Consider the following 14,604-nt stretch of genomic DNA (forward strand, 5'->3'; position numbering starts at 1 on the left):
GCAACTTAAATGACAATAGCTGTGGTTCCAGTCCCCCTGGAGCACCTTAAGTGATTGCTCAAGGCTTCTTTGGTAATGGAGCAGGTGCCGGATCTCTGAGATTTTTTTGGTCAACTCTACATGAGACTCATCTTGGAACCCTTATGCAGTAGCAGCCTATATGCTTAAACCTCAGTCTGCCCCTCGGGCAAGAAACCTTTGCATTTATTCTGAATACATCATGTAGTGGAGTGTCTGAAATCTTAAGTAATATTCTCAGTATAGTCATTTCTGTGTGAATCTTATCACAAACACCTCGCTAACCCAGAGCCTTATCCTCTCTGCAGTTTTATCTCTGTCGCTCACTTCCACACTTCCTTTCCAAGAAGCGCAGGAGGTTTGCAGATGAAGTATGACAGTCGGTTATTGGACACACACTCACTCACACCTCAGTTGTTCCCATGTCGAAAGCACATGACAGCTTCCAGATGCAGTAACATTGAGATCTGTTTGTTTAGATTAAACTCCACAGCTGAGAGATAGATTCGTTTAGGCCAGGTTCTGCCCTGGGAGATGTCGGCCCAGCGTCCATTAGGATGCATGTTTATGTTTCGTTTGGATCAGTCTTTTGCTAGGGACCTCCAAGTGACCCTTCGTTGAAGCTCTTGTCTCTTACTCTCCCTTAAGTTCAGCTTGAATGGGATTCAGTGTGATCTCATGTTGGCTTTCATCACTTGCCATTGAGGTCTGTTACGCTCCAACCATTATAATTAGTTTGGTTGCTCTACAGATTTTCGGCGTTACATGATTGATGTAGATAATGTAGTCTTAGCTTTCGAGTCACTGGCTGAATCCTCGTGCTGATCTGATATGAATGTAGCTTTGATGTTTTGTAGACTAAAGTTTGGAGTTGTGGACATTTGTGGACCTCTAGCAAACGTCTTCAGGTTTGTGCAGAAAGAGTTATAATTATATTTCTATGTACTTATTTTATAAATAAATATATATTCAATATATATATATATATATATATATATTTAAATATAAAAAAACAAATATAAAAAAACTTTTTTTAATGTAGATTAAACGAGTAGCCATCTTTTTTTGTTTTCAAAATCACAGGCTCCAGGTTTAAAAAAAAAAAAATACCAGCACCGCCTGAACTTAATTAAAACAGTTTCACGTAAACATTCGCCTTCCTGTACGCCTTCCCCTTCTGGCTTTTGTGAGGGTCCGCTCTTGCAGTGAAATCATTGAAATATCAGTGTTTGGGTTGTCTAATTCTCTTGTGGGGGGTAGCATGAGCCTCTTGGTCACAGGGCTTCGTCCCTTAGGACCTGAGGTCATAGAGTGGAGACTCCACTATTTAAAAGCTCATCTGATACTGGCTACATGACCTGGGTGTAGAGTGAGGGGTTCCAGCTAACGCCAGTGATGATGAGAGAAGGTTTACTACTACGCTAGCCTTCCTGTGGAAAAGGAGTGATCGATTCAAAGGTAATAAATGAGTAATTTAGCCAGCAATATTGTTATTTTTATACACCCAGCAGGGGGCAGTGTGAATTTATTAGATTTGTGATCAATTTGCAGTTAATATGGAAGATGTGTAACTTGGGTTAATTTTTATTTTTTATTTTAATCAGTTGTTTGTCTTTTTAGTGCCAATTTGATGTTAACTTTTTCAAGTTTTTCACTGTGTTCTGTGAGTAGAGCCATTTAATTCTCTCTGCAGGTGTTCACTCTTTTAAGTTGTTTCATTTGACGTGAACTGTTGGCTCAAAATGCCTTTGCATTCGACTGGTGTGGACATATTGACAAACTTCCCCTGGTTTCCCAGTGAAACATTAGGACAGTTAAGCGTTAGCAGTATGGAGGGGTGTATAACCTGAAGTTCATGGTGGGAAGAAGTCCTCTTTTAATATGAAGGAAGCGGCTGAAGAATGTGGCCTCCCTGCACTGTGGTGAAGAGATGGGGATCTAGTGGAATTCTCCCTGTTTGGATGTGCTCAGGAAGGCTTGGACACACATGGCTGAATTGTAAGGGATGTATGTGGAGCCCTGAGGGCTTTCAGGGGTTTGAAGTTTGAACTAGGTTTCTTCTTTCTAAGATCGGAGAACTGGGGTCTGTGTGCCTGCCTTAAAACCTTAGAACTTCATGTAAAAATATTGTGGAGATAGCAATAGAACTAACAATTATGAAAACAGTTAAAAAGCAACTGTGATGGCTAATATAAATTACATTTAGATGGACTAGATTTCTACATTTTGTGGAAAACTGCTACAGTGCTGAGATGTTGTTGAGGATTCCCAGGGTTTTACTGTATGGTTGGTATTCAGGTATTCTGATTGGCTGCTAGGGTCTTCTACATGATTTCCAGTAGGGCTGAAATGATTAGTTGACATTATCGGCAAGAAAAAAATGTAGCCTAGACAAATATTAGTCGGTTGATCTATTATGACCAACCTGTCCAATAGGTCATTTGTCCAAATCCCTGAAATACGGACTATCAGATCGTATACTACAGTTGCGCCCCTATCGGCAACAGGACATTTTCATATTAATGTTTTGTACTCTTTTATTTGCACTATAATTTAGGTTTTGTTTAGCTCAGTTGGTAGAGTATTGCTTTATGTAATCATGCAATCATGGGTTTGATCCCAGAGAAACACATGCTCATAAAATGTATATGCTCTATAAATCATAATTTTGCATGATTTCTGTGAAGGATAGGTTTAGGGATGGGGTTATGTAAGGTAATTCGATCGAATAAGCCACCTAGTAAAATATGTACAAATTACTGTGAGATCGGTAATGATGTTTGATTGGTAATGAAAAAACAGCAGTTAAGAAAGCATCTGATCATAGCGATATATGTTTGCACCAGCTTTCCAATCAGCACTTCAGTCATGTCACAACACATTTATGACACTTTATACAGCATATATATATATAAATTTTAAACACTTTATTCAATAGATTGCTTTAAAGTAAGCAGTGGTAAAAAATACTTAATTAAAATGATAGTTTGATTTGCATGGATTAATGCTTGATCTGGCTTAGGACTGTTTTGATTTTTAAGATATAATGCTGTGAATAAAATATTATTTCCAAAAATAAAATGCCTGATCACTTCCCTTAATTTTGTTCCATATCCATATGGCTTGCATAAGAAGATTTAAGGCAGAATGATACATCAGTAAGTTACATTTGTATGCATTTAATTAAATGGTGAATTTCTCTTTCTGTCATCTTGTTTTGTGTGCCAAATATATTTTTGTATCGTAAAAAACAATTATGTTTGCTAAGTGGAAACAGCGACGTTCTCAAATGAAGCTCTATGGTATTTTTGCCTGTTTTCTCCACCAGGTGAAATTTGTAAGTCTGATTGCTCAGAAAAGTAAAAGTGCAGTGTATTTTAAACAGTCTATGAAAACTGAGGGACCTATTCATTTTGGTAACACATAAGATGACAGTTTAAAGATATTTACTGTCACAGTTCCCCAATAAATATTTGATGGTAGTATTTTGGCAGTTGACTGTACAAAAGTCACCACCATAAAGTTAGGGTGCTATTGTTAAATATGTGGCTGCTAGGGTGTTCTGGGTGGTTGCTAAGTGGATACTGTGAAATTCTGGTTCCTGTATGGCTCAAGTGCTTTCTCAAATGTAACTCTATGTGACTTTTGAGTTTTTTTCACCAAGTTGAAGTTGTGAGTCTGATCACTTGGAAACACAAAAGTGCGCTTCTAAACAATCCACACCATTTGAGATGCCATTCATGTCTATAGCACAAATGCTGTTGTACGAAGCACATGCAGTTTGTTTAATACTTAGAATTTTTTCAGACATACATCTGATTATCATATATTACACTGTCTGTAAATCATGATTTCCTAGCGGCAACCTTGACAGTTTTAAAACTGACGCAAGTGTGGGGAAGACAGATACAAATAGGTCAACTCCCATCCACAACCGGCATCCTGACAGCCCTCCAATTCCTGTGTTTATATTCTGCATACCTCCACTCCATGTTATTCAAAAAACAGAGACACTGAAATGACGGAAAAGACTTACGCACGCTCTCTCTCCCTCTCTCTCTCACTTTCTCTGACTCCCCTTCGCCTCTCTTTTCTTCCGAATGGTTTCGCTACACTTCAGCCCCCCCCCGTTCCGTGCTCCTCTCACTGACACCCCCCTCCTCCACCCACCTTCACTTGGGAGTCCAGCCCTGGGATGCCAGATGTATTACAGAGTGAAGCGCAGCAATGTAAACACAGAGTCCTGCCATGGATGCCGGGTGGTCCGGCCCTCCCCCTCTCCACCCTCCCTCTCTCTGTGGCCGAGGGGCGGAGGAGTTCAGCGAAAGAGAGTGAGAGGGGGAGGGGAGCGTAGTAGCTGAAGTGTTATTTGTGTTTTGGCTAGAACAGCCGTTTTTTTGCAATCTGCTGTTTCAGTTAAAGCTTCGTACTTATGGGCCAGGATGCTACAAAGTCATACTTAGTCCCACACCTAGACCAATTTAAATTCCGTTTTTTGGGAATGAATTTGTGAACTTGTGGTGAAAAGTGAAACTTAAAAACATGCTTGATGTAAGCTGCAAGAAGTTTTCGCTATTATGTTTTATTGTCAACCAAGAGGGATTTTTCGATTTTTTTTAAATAGCACATAAGACCATCATGGAAATGATTAGTTCATTTGTTGCCGTTGTTAATTAATGTATTAGTTCATTTAGATTAGCGGTGGTTATTCCACAGACTCCTGAAATCAGCCAGTCAGAAAGCTCTATTCTAGAAAGCAATGTAATAATAAGTGATGCATTTATTTTAAAACCCTGGCTAACTGGAAATGTCCCAGTGATATCTTATTTTGCCAAAACTCACCAAATGTTTGGGTAGGTGCACGCACAGTACCACCCCCCAACCTTGAGCTTGCACCAACCCACACACACACTTTTCCCCATGCTTTTTTGTTGCGGTGCGATCCAGTTCATTTGAATAGTTTTTTCTTAAATAGAAGGGACTTGAATGAAGCCAGCAACGTGGAAAAATCTACCCATTCAGGCCCCTCTGAATGTACATCTCTGGATTGCAGTAAGCTGTATTTGTAGGCAGTGGACTGCTAAATACATCCATTTTACGTGGGGCAGATCTGGACAGGTGATTAGCATAATTAGAGGAGAGCTGGCCATACATATGGTAATGCAGTGTGGAGTAAATGGCAGCTGCGGTGTAAAATTTGTGTCAGGGGTCGAACAAGCTGCTCGGGGGCATTGTGTTACAGCTGCGGGTCAGGGACTCTCTCTCTTCTCCTCACTTTTTCTTTTTCTCCCACTTTAACTTTCCCTCTTTCCCACCATTGGTTTCTTTTCTGCGAAAGGCGGAAAAGTGAAGTATGGTGAAGGTCAACGTATGGAGCCATTACAACTCTATTTACGGATATGTTACCTATTTGTTTCGCTATTAAAATTGGAGTGTAGAAACAGCAACTTATTTTTCCCCTGAACCCCCCCGATTTTCTTCGTACGAATGAAATGCATTGGTTTAGATGCGAGAGTGCCGGTTGGTGGTATGTCGAAGCCGTCTGCCATTGACTGGCCTGTTTGCAGTGTGCTGCGGTTTGTTCTTAGAGTTGAGCGGGCTGTGCGAGGGAGAGAGTTCATGCTGTATGACCCTGTGAAGAAACTTCCGTGCGACCACAGGGGGTCTCTCTGGGTTGGAGTCTAATCCAGCTAATCCCGCCTGCAACACAGTCATAAAAAGTGCCTCCCAGTGCCGGCATTACCACACAGAGCCCCTTCCTTCAACCCCCCCACCTAAAAAAGCTGCTATAAGCCACACCATCCCATCACGGTGCGACCCCAGCAACCATTCCTCCCGGCCATCCAGCCGCGTGATTGGCGTAGTCGGCGGGATGAAGTGGTGGGCGGTAGGGGAGCTTGCAGTAGTGTGGAGTTATGTCATGATCTTGAAGGGATTGGAAGCAGTGGTTTTGGCGTGGTGGAGGTGGAGGGGGGTTGTGGGTGGGGTATTTCTTTTGTTCCAAACCCCTCACACCCCTCTGAAACGGCCACTCAAAAGCCACTCTGCAGCTGAATGGCGAGAATAGTATTGCGCCGCTTGAAAACTCAGGGCATTGGGAGAGTCCTTCCAATGGCAGCTCCCCCTGTTTGTGAAAAGGAGGTTCAAGGGTTAATGTTATGCAACAAACTGAATGGGCCCAGTGGAGGCACCAACACACACTGACATTCACACCAGATTCACTGGCTGCCATGCTGCTCCGCACCCCTTACACACCTGTGGGTTGTAGTCAAATATGGAAATTTTGCAACATATTAGTTAGGGAAAAATATAATCTGTTAATTTTTTTGTGATTTGTTTATAAGTGTCTTAGCTACTGCACCAACTTTCTATCATTTTGCTGTGTTGCCTTTTGTTTTGCTGTGATTAATTTTTTTTTTTTGCTTCAGGATATATACAAATAATCAGCTGCAAATTTTTACAGCTTTTCTTGCGGAACATCTGATCAGATGAGCAGTTAATTCTTATGTTCCTAGAGATCAATATCCTTATTATTGTCGTTGTTTTTTGTTATTATTCATAATTAAAATGTATAATGTTGTAATAATAATTCTTTTAAATTATTGTAATTATAAATTCTGTAAAGAAATTATACATTTTTATTTGAGCTGTCAAATGATTAATCGCGATTAATCGCATTCAAAATAAAAGTTTTTGTTAATACGCTATATGTGTGTGTAATGTGTAAGGCTGAAATGATTCCTCGAGTAACTCAAGTAACTCGATTACAAAAAATGATTGAGGCAAATTCCTCTGCCTCGAAGCCTCTTTTAATTTAATTTAAATCACACGTCAGGTTCTTTCGCAATGATTTTTTTAATGTGACACAACGCGTTTACGTCACCCACAAAGCGGAAGGAGACACAGGCACTTAGTCCGAAATCGCAAACTGCAAGGAGTCGGTAGTGTTTTGATTTGAGGGCGAGGGCAAACGTAAATATAACGTCGTGGCGTGTGTCCATTGCAAGATAGAGCTGGCATACCACATCTAGGGCCCTATGATTTCCGTGATGCAGAAAACGCAGAGGGAATCGTGGAATCTAGTCATAAAAACTGAATTTACAGTTAAACACGGAATGGCACGGAATTTGCCTAATTTTGAATGAATTAATCAAAAATAAGTCATTGCACTTACATCAAATCACGATATGGACTAATATCTGTAAATATTAAGCTGGAACAGTCTGTTTAAATATGAATCCTGCATGTTCTGCGTGTCTGTATTAATGAATGGAGCAGAATGGCGTCTTCATTCATTAAACACAAGGAAGCGCGCATGAAGCTTGCGGTGAATTCAGCGTCTGCTGTCTGTCTAAATATGGACGTGAACACATGAACAACATCTACAGAACTGCTCTGATAGTCACTTTATGAGCATTTGACCATTTGATTTGAGTAAAACTAGTGTCACATCACAAACATGGAACTGTTAAGGTACGTCAACCCGTCAAAATAAAAGTCCGGTTAAAGACTATTGTTGGCACTTAAATGCACTTAATTCATCTGTCAACTTTCTTGTCATTGTTCACAGTACAAGTACAGACAGAGAAACAATGGGTAATAATTAAATGTTTATTTTTGATGTATGCATTGCATTCTATGCATTTAAAAAATAAAATAAAAAAATTCTAAAGAAGGAAACTTAGTTGTTCATTTTAAAGAGACCCTCCGTGACCATCACAAGACCCGGGAGTCTAATTTTCTCTTGCAAAATTAATATTGCACTTTAATTAAGCAAAAACACATTTTATCCGATTACTCGATTAATCGATGGAATTTTTGGTAGAATACTCTATTACTAAAATATTCGATAGCAATGTGTAACGTGTATATTTATTATGTATATATAAATACACACACATACAGTATAATTAGAAAATATTCACATGTATTTACGTGCATAAACGTTTTTGATAATTTTTTTTCGTGAAAGGTGCTTTCATTAACAAATATTTTGAATTTGTATACTGTACGTTGTCATGCATTCTGTCACACTGTGTTAGACATGACTGTTTTGACTGATTCATAGATTGAGTTGTTCAAAATGGATTTCAAGTCTGTTTCATGAATCCTTTTGGCTTGTTCATAAAAAATAATATTATGCTATTAAGAACTGGTTCTAAAGTCCTTAGCCTAATGTTTTTTTTTTATTATTGATTAGCACTATGGTTCAATATTGTGCCCTAGAAGATTGTATTTCTCACAATTTCCATCTCTCTGCAGTTGTAATTTATCTACACCTTTCCTTGTTGATGCAGTTCATGGCCTTTTTCTCAAGATTTGATCTCCAGGATTAAACATTTCGTGCTGGTTTTTTAAAGAGCTTTAAACACACCTGCAGTCATGTTTGACTGAATTGACCTCTTGTTCCCTGTCATTCTTTCTGTCGCACACATTTTCTTTTGGTGTTCATTTCACACCTGAGGCAAGGCCATTTCTGACCCCAGAACCTGTGCAAGAGGTGTTGAATTCTCCAGGGTTCAGATTGTAATATGACGTTTCCAACAATAGTGAAGCCTTTCTCTGTGAAGTGTCCGACACTGGTTGTTATAGTTCCTTCCTGTTGCCTCTGTGGGTCTTGACGTACATCAGTGAAGCCATTCATGATGTAAAGGTGACCTAGTTCATGTTAATCCAGAGTGGAGACTTTTCTGATTGAAAAGCTGACATCTGAGGTTGTTTCATCTCCAAAACATGTTGGAGTTCCCAGGGCCTCACAATCAGGAACATGCTAAGCTTGTTTGGGATCCAATCATCCTGGTCCCAATAATCATGTTGAAGTAAAGCTCAGGCTCGCTTGAAGCTGCAATTAATGAGGGATATTATAAACAAGCCTCAAAACAAGATCAGATGTACATTTGGGCCCAAGTAAAAAGAAATCCTTTGGATTTCCATAATGCTTCTAGACATTTCCCTCCTTCTCAGCCTTTTTCACAGGCTGGGTGGTCTGCCCTGAGAAAAAAAGCATGGTTATTTTCAACTTTAATACAATTACAACGGTTTGAAAATATTCAGTGTATGTCTGTCTCGTGAGTTGAAAACCATTGTTAAATTGGATTATTGCTTATAAGTTGTTACAGATTGTTTTACATAGCCCTTCCCCCCGGTGCTGGAGTAGGCTAATGAGAAAAAGATATTTTCTTGCTTTAGTTACCAAGCGTGATAGAAGTTTCTGTATTTTTGAAGTTTAAGTGGTTTTGAGGGAAGGAAAAAAAACAGTCAAAAAAGATGAATTGATGCGAATTTGTTTTCTTTTTTTGTTGTTTTATGCTTGTTTATACTCCGTGAAATTGAGACCATTCTCACATATGTTTAGATTGTGGAAAAAATTGTGAAAAGCCTAAGTCTTGTAGCCACACACAACTAGGTGGAAGAGTACTTTGAAACCTGCAAGTATAAGTTCTTAAGAAAACATTGAAAATCACTAACATATGATTCTGACTTCATTTTTCTTTGTTCGTGTCACTGTAAATGTGCTGCAAAAGTAGAGAGTGCACTCTTAAAGTTGCTGCCTTGTAGTTCAAGGTCACACAATCCGTTTTCATTGGGTTCTACAAAATAATATTTTCGAAATATTTCTTGTTACAGTTTGTTTTGCATGTGTATTCAACAACACCGCTACCGCCATTAAAATAATCCATGTGACATCAATGGTTCAACCTTAATTTTATGAAGTTACGAAAATAGCCTACTTTTTGTGTGCAAAGAAAACAAAAAACAAAGACTACTCAACAATTTCCTCTCTTCCGTGTCCGTATTTGACGTACGTACACCAGAAAACCATGAAGCAAGGTAGTTCCACTGTCTATGGAGGATCAGAAAGCTCTTGGAGTTCGTCTTAAGATCTACATTTGTGTTCCGAAGATGAACGAAGGTCTTACAGGTTTGGAACGACAGAATTTTTGGGTAAACTATCCCTTTAACCTTTGTGATACACTTTCTGAAATATACTGAAAATGTACCTCAATATGGACGACGTGTAAAACGTGTTAAATGTAGTTTAAGTGTTAACATCTAACTAGATACTATGTCTTTTTTAATGGCACCTACTTTTTTTTTTCTTGCGCCAATTGCGAACAACTCCTGTAAAGTTGTAAAAAACAGGACTATCCCTTGTAAATCACAAGCAAAGCTTTCACCTTTGTGGATATTCCTTCAGAATATCTTCTCCGCAGTATAGTTTTTAGTGAAATATGGTTGAATTTACCTTCAGTGCTTCAAAGTGTGACAGTTGACCATAAATTAACCCTCCTCCCTGCTTCAACATCTCAAAGGAGCTTCAGAATCACGCAACCTGCCGTCCAAAACACACCACACCAGTAGATGACTTTCTTGATTACGTTACGAGGTATTGGCCGATTACCTGTCTGCGACTATACAATTACCCGGTTCAGAATAACTGTGAAGTCCTTGTGAACCGTGTTGCCCGCTTTCTAGAGTGCTTGATCCTTGAAATGGAGAAGTCTTCTATTCTCGGAGGTCAGGTAGAGAGCGCGTGAAGAATCGCCAGCTTTGAGAGTCAGGCTTGGACGGTGTTCAGCAGGACGCTTTGAAAGGCTGCTTTTGTAGCTGTGAGGGCTCGCTGTTCCTGTGCAGAACTTAGGTGTGCCACACAACGACTCCACTGCCCGAGCGCAATAAAGCAGCCGAGCGCTTACACACAGACGCTTGCAGACGCACTTGCTCGCACACTCGTAACTCATAGGCCTGGATCTGTTAAGAAGAAGACTGCAGGTGTTAAAGGGTGTACTGAAAGGCATTTTGAAGTCGAGTTAACAGGACATATGGGAGCCTGTACATGTGTTAGCGTTTCCTTTCATCAAGGCTGGAAGATATGATTGATTATCATGAAACTGTGCTTGACCCTGTGTGGCAGCAGAAGTTATGACTGACATTTTATCATGCTGCTTTGTTTATTGTGGAGCTTTCAGCTGCTTTTTTTATGTTAACAAGTAAATAAATGAGTGAATAAATAAATATAAATAATATACACTCATTGTTCCCCGCCACATGTGAGTTGTTGCTTGATAAATTGAATGTGATGAGCTAAAAAGACTGTTTACTGCAAATGAATACGGAGAAAATATGTATGCATGCATCTTATTTTACAACTAGTGTCATCTGGGTTGACAAACAAATGACATCTTCGGAACACAAATGAAGATATTTTTGATGACTTCCGAAAGCTCCACTCATAGACAGCAAGGATCCTTACATGATCAAGGTCTAGAGACGTAGCAAAGAGATTGTTAAAATTATCCATGTAACAGCCGTGGTACAACCGTAATTTTACGAAGCTATGAAAATAATTATTGTGCACAAGTTAACAAAAATAACGACTTTATTCAACAATTCGTCTCCTCCGTGCCACCCTATAGTAGTGCCGTTTTGGAGAGTATCACATAAGTAAACAACACATGCAACGTATGTACCCGGATATGTTGTTTACGTTCAGATCAAAGCGTAAGCCGCGCATGGTGCTGCCGACACAGAACAGAACAAATTTGTGTTCCGAAGATGAACGAAGGTCTTACAGGTTTAAACAAAATGAGGGTTATTAATGACAGAATTCTCATTTTTGGGTGAACTATGCCTTTAAGCTGTAGAGTTTGAAGCAATGTTTAATGCTGCATTTATTCCCTCTTTTCTCCATATTATTTCCCATTACCTCTTAAATCTGCTAATAAATAAAAGTACTAAAAGGTTATGGAACATCATCTGAAAGTCTTTTTCATCATTCTTCTCCTCGGTTTCATAGTGGGCGGCAGGGTGAATCAGGAACTCAAGTACACGCGGCAGAAGATCGGAGAGGAGGCCATGTTTAGTCCTCAGCTCATGATACAGACGCCACGACAGGAAGGTGCTGACATTCTGACCGTAGAGGCGCTCAAGCAGCACCTCGACTCTGCCATGAAGGCCAGCCGAGTGCACGTTTACATGTACAACAGGTAACAGCACACCAGCTTCTGAAGAGCTATTTCTTTTTGAGTAACTGATGAATAACATGTCCTTGGAATTTCCTGTCAACCAAAATTATAGGTTTACATTTGGGAAAGTGTGTTTTTCTTTAAGTCCTGTAACTGGTCACTATTTCTTTTAAGTTTTCTGCTTTAATGGTAGTCCACAAAATTATAGTCCATCTCATTTCTGCTGTTTCCAGGCAATGGAAATTGGAAGATTTATGCTACAAATCAGGAGAACTTGTTACAGAAACTCATATTGTGGACCAGGTAAGAAAGAATTGTTACAGTATATTTTCAGATCCATGTTTTAGTAGAAATGTTAAACTTCAGAGGATGACCTCTAAGGGCTGGTGACAGTAATGGCGCATTTATTTGTTTAGATTATAGAGAAACTCTACCCATGTCTGATCATCACTCCTCTAGACTGCTTCTGGGAAGGGGCTAAGCTACATTCGGGAACGGTCTACCTCCCGTAAGTTGCTCACACCTTTCTGTATTTGTTTGGAGCCTGTAATGTTTGATCCTGTCTTTTCTAGGATTTGACATCAAGTTGATTTGCCAGAAGGGCCATTTTCATACACTAAACGTTTCACTGACATGTCCTTCCTGTGAATAGAGCCATGTTGAAAACCAATAAACAAGTAAAATACATTTTTAGGAAAACGTTTTTCCTTCCAATCAAGAGAGGTGTCGAAAGGAGGATTTGACAGTGTTTATTTGATAAATTAACTCTTTATGGGTAATTTGTTTAAAAATCATATTCAGGCAAGATTTTTAATGTGATTTAAGTCATTTTTACTCACCTATATGAGTTAAACAGAAACCATCAGAAAATGGCTAAAACCACTTGCCCTATGCATTCATGAAGGATGTTTGAATATTGAATCAAGTTCTGTTTGCACTTCTCTGTTCGTTTAATTTAATGATTATATAATTCTCTTTTTTTACAAATTAGACAAATACATATGTTTTTCCATGAAGAAATAATTAAATGAATCATGAATAAATATCGTGCTAAGTGGTGCTCCTGTGGTGTTTTCTGAAGGCCTTCATTATGATGGCGAACTGCTCAAAGCCTCACACAATTGTTCCACTTCTGCTGCTAATGGCTTCTTGCAACAGTTACACTCGGTAGACAACCACCAAGTCTGCAAAAGTTTTTCTACCCTCCCTCTCTCCCTCTATCATGGATGGTAAATAAGGATTTTACTGTGTTCTGGTTGGGGGACTTGGAATAATGACTCAAGCCTGGTTAGGCACATACAATGTGGTCTGAACCGCTGCAGGCCTGCCAGAAGAGAAAGAGAGTGGGGCGAACAGAAGGAAACACATACAGAAAAAAGGAAAGAATGAAAGAAAGAGCGAGAAATGAGAGAAAGATGGTGCAGGGATGGAAAGGCGGAGCGGGTTTGACAGAGGGTGGCTTAGAGAGTCAGTCAGTGGCGTGGTGAACTCGGTGAGAGGAAGGCCATATGAGGATAGAGTCAAGCGTACGGGCGGGATGGGAGCCCGGGTGAAGACGCGGCAAGAGAAGGAGGCTGCTGAAAAAACCAACTGAAGTATGGGAGGTTCGCGAAACTGCTGCGTTGGGCTGTTAGTTGTGGGGAGATGCCAGGCCCTGAGCGGGATCACCCGGCACAGCAGTATAATTAGAGGGGATAAAGATCAGATGAGCGGATTGATTCCATTTTCTCAAAGCTGTTATTATGGAGGCAGGCTGAAATCCAATCCCAACTACATTAGTGCTGCCACCGCTGTGACGTGCAGCATCCATCAATCCCTAAGCCTTCGACATTCCATCCAGTCACCCTTCATCCGCTCCCCGTAGTTATGCCCAACCACTTAAAGCACATCCAACATCCCATAAGCAGGGCTCAGTTTGTGCTTCTCCTTCATGGTTAAACATACACTACCCATCAAAAGTTTAGGGTCAGTCAGATTAATAAAGAAATAATTTTTTTGCCATTTTTGGCATGGAGACACAAATGACATTCCCAAATTAAAACTTTCTGACTACATACATAATCGACGTATTTTCACAAAGCAGACACTTCAAAGTTTACTGTTCAAGAATCAGAATTACTCAGACTGATGATGATAGAGATTTATAAGCTCAAAGATAAAAACAAAAATACAAATGTTAAGAATATATATTTAAATGTATAAAAAATGATGTCGCTGTGGTAAATGTTTTTAGAAACACGATAAAGGTAAAGCCATAAGTCAACTAAAGCTTCATTCCAAATCTGAGGACATTATCTCTAAAACTGTGCATTTTATGAAACATTTTCTAAGATTATGTAATATGTGTTTTTAGAGAAGGCTAATAAAAAGCTAATAAAAAAATTCTGGCCCTCTGTAAGCTCTCTTGTGTGCTGTCACTTCCCCATTCATGAAGCCATTGTTCTCATGCAACGAGCCTTACACACCTCCGCCAGGCATGGGACATAATCATTTCTCCTTTGTCATTATTCTTTTGTTTTATTCAGGCAGTATTAGCCTTTATTCTAGCATTACAAGCCACTTCGCGTCGATCCAAATATACATTTAGCGGCCTGTTATCAAAAGTCTTTCTAAAAAAATT

At 39.5% G+C, this 14,604-nt stretch overlaps 1 protein-coding gene across 1 annotated transcript in view; it reads left to right on the forward strand.

Moving 5' to 3' along the window:
* ptch1 (patched 1) overlaps positions 1 to 14,604 on the forward strand; it is a 53,077-nt gene that overhangs the window by 3,740 nt on the left and 34,733 nt on the right. The window contains exons 3-5 of the mRNA XM_052563850.1: positions 11,816 to 12,005; positions 12,218 to 12,287; positions 12,401 to 12,492. Of these exons, the coding sequence (XP_052419810.1) occupies positions 11,816 to 12,005; positions 12,218 to 12,287; positions 12,401 to 12,492 (352 nt within the window). The remainder of the gene's footprint in view (positions 1 to 11,815; positions 12,006 to 12,217; positions 12,288 to 12,400; positions 12,493 to 14,604) is intronic.

The sequence above is a fragment of the Carassius gibelio genome, chromosome B8 (genome assembly GCF_023724105.1).
Source record: "Carassius gibelio isolate Cgi1373 ecotype wild population from Czech Republic chromosome B8, carGib1.2-hapl.c, whole genome shotgun sequence".
NCBI lineage: Eukaryota > Metazoa > Chordata > Actinopteri > Cypriniformes > Cyprinidae > Carassius > Carassius gibelio.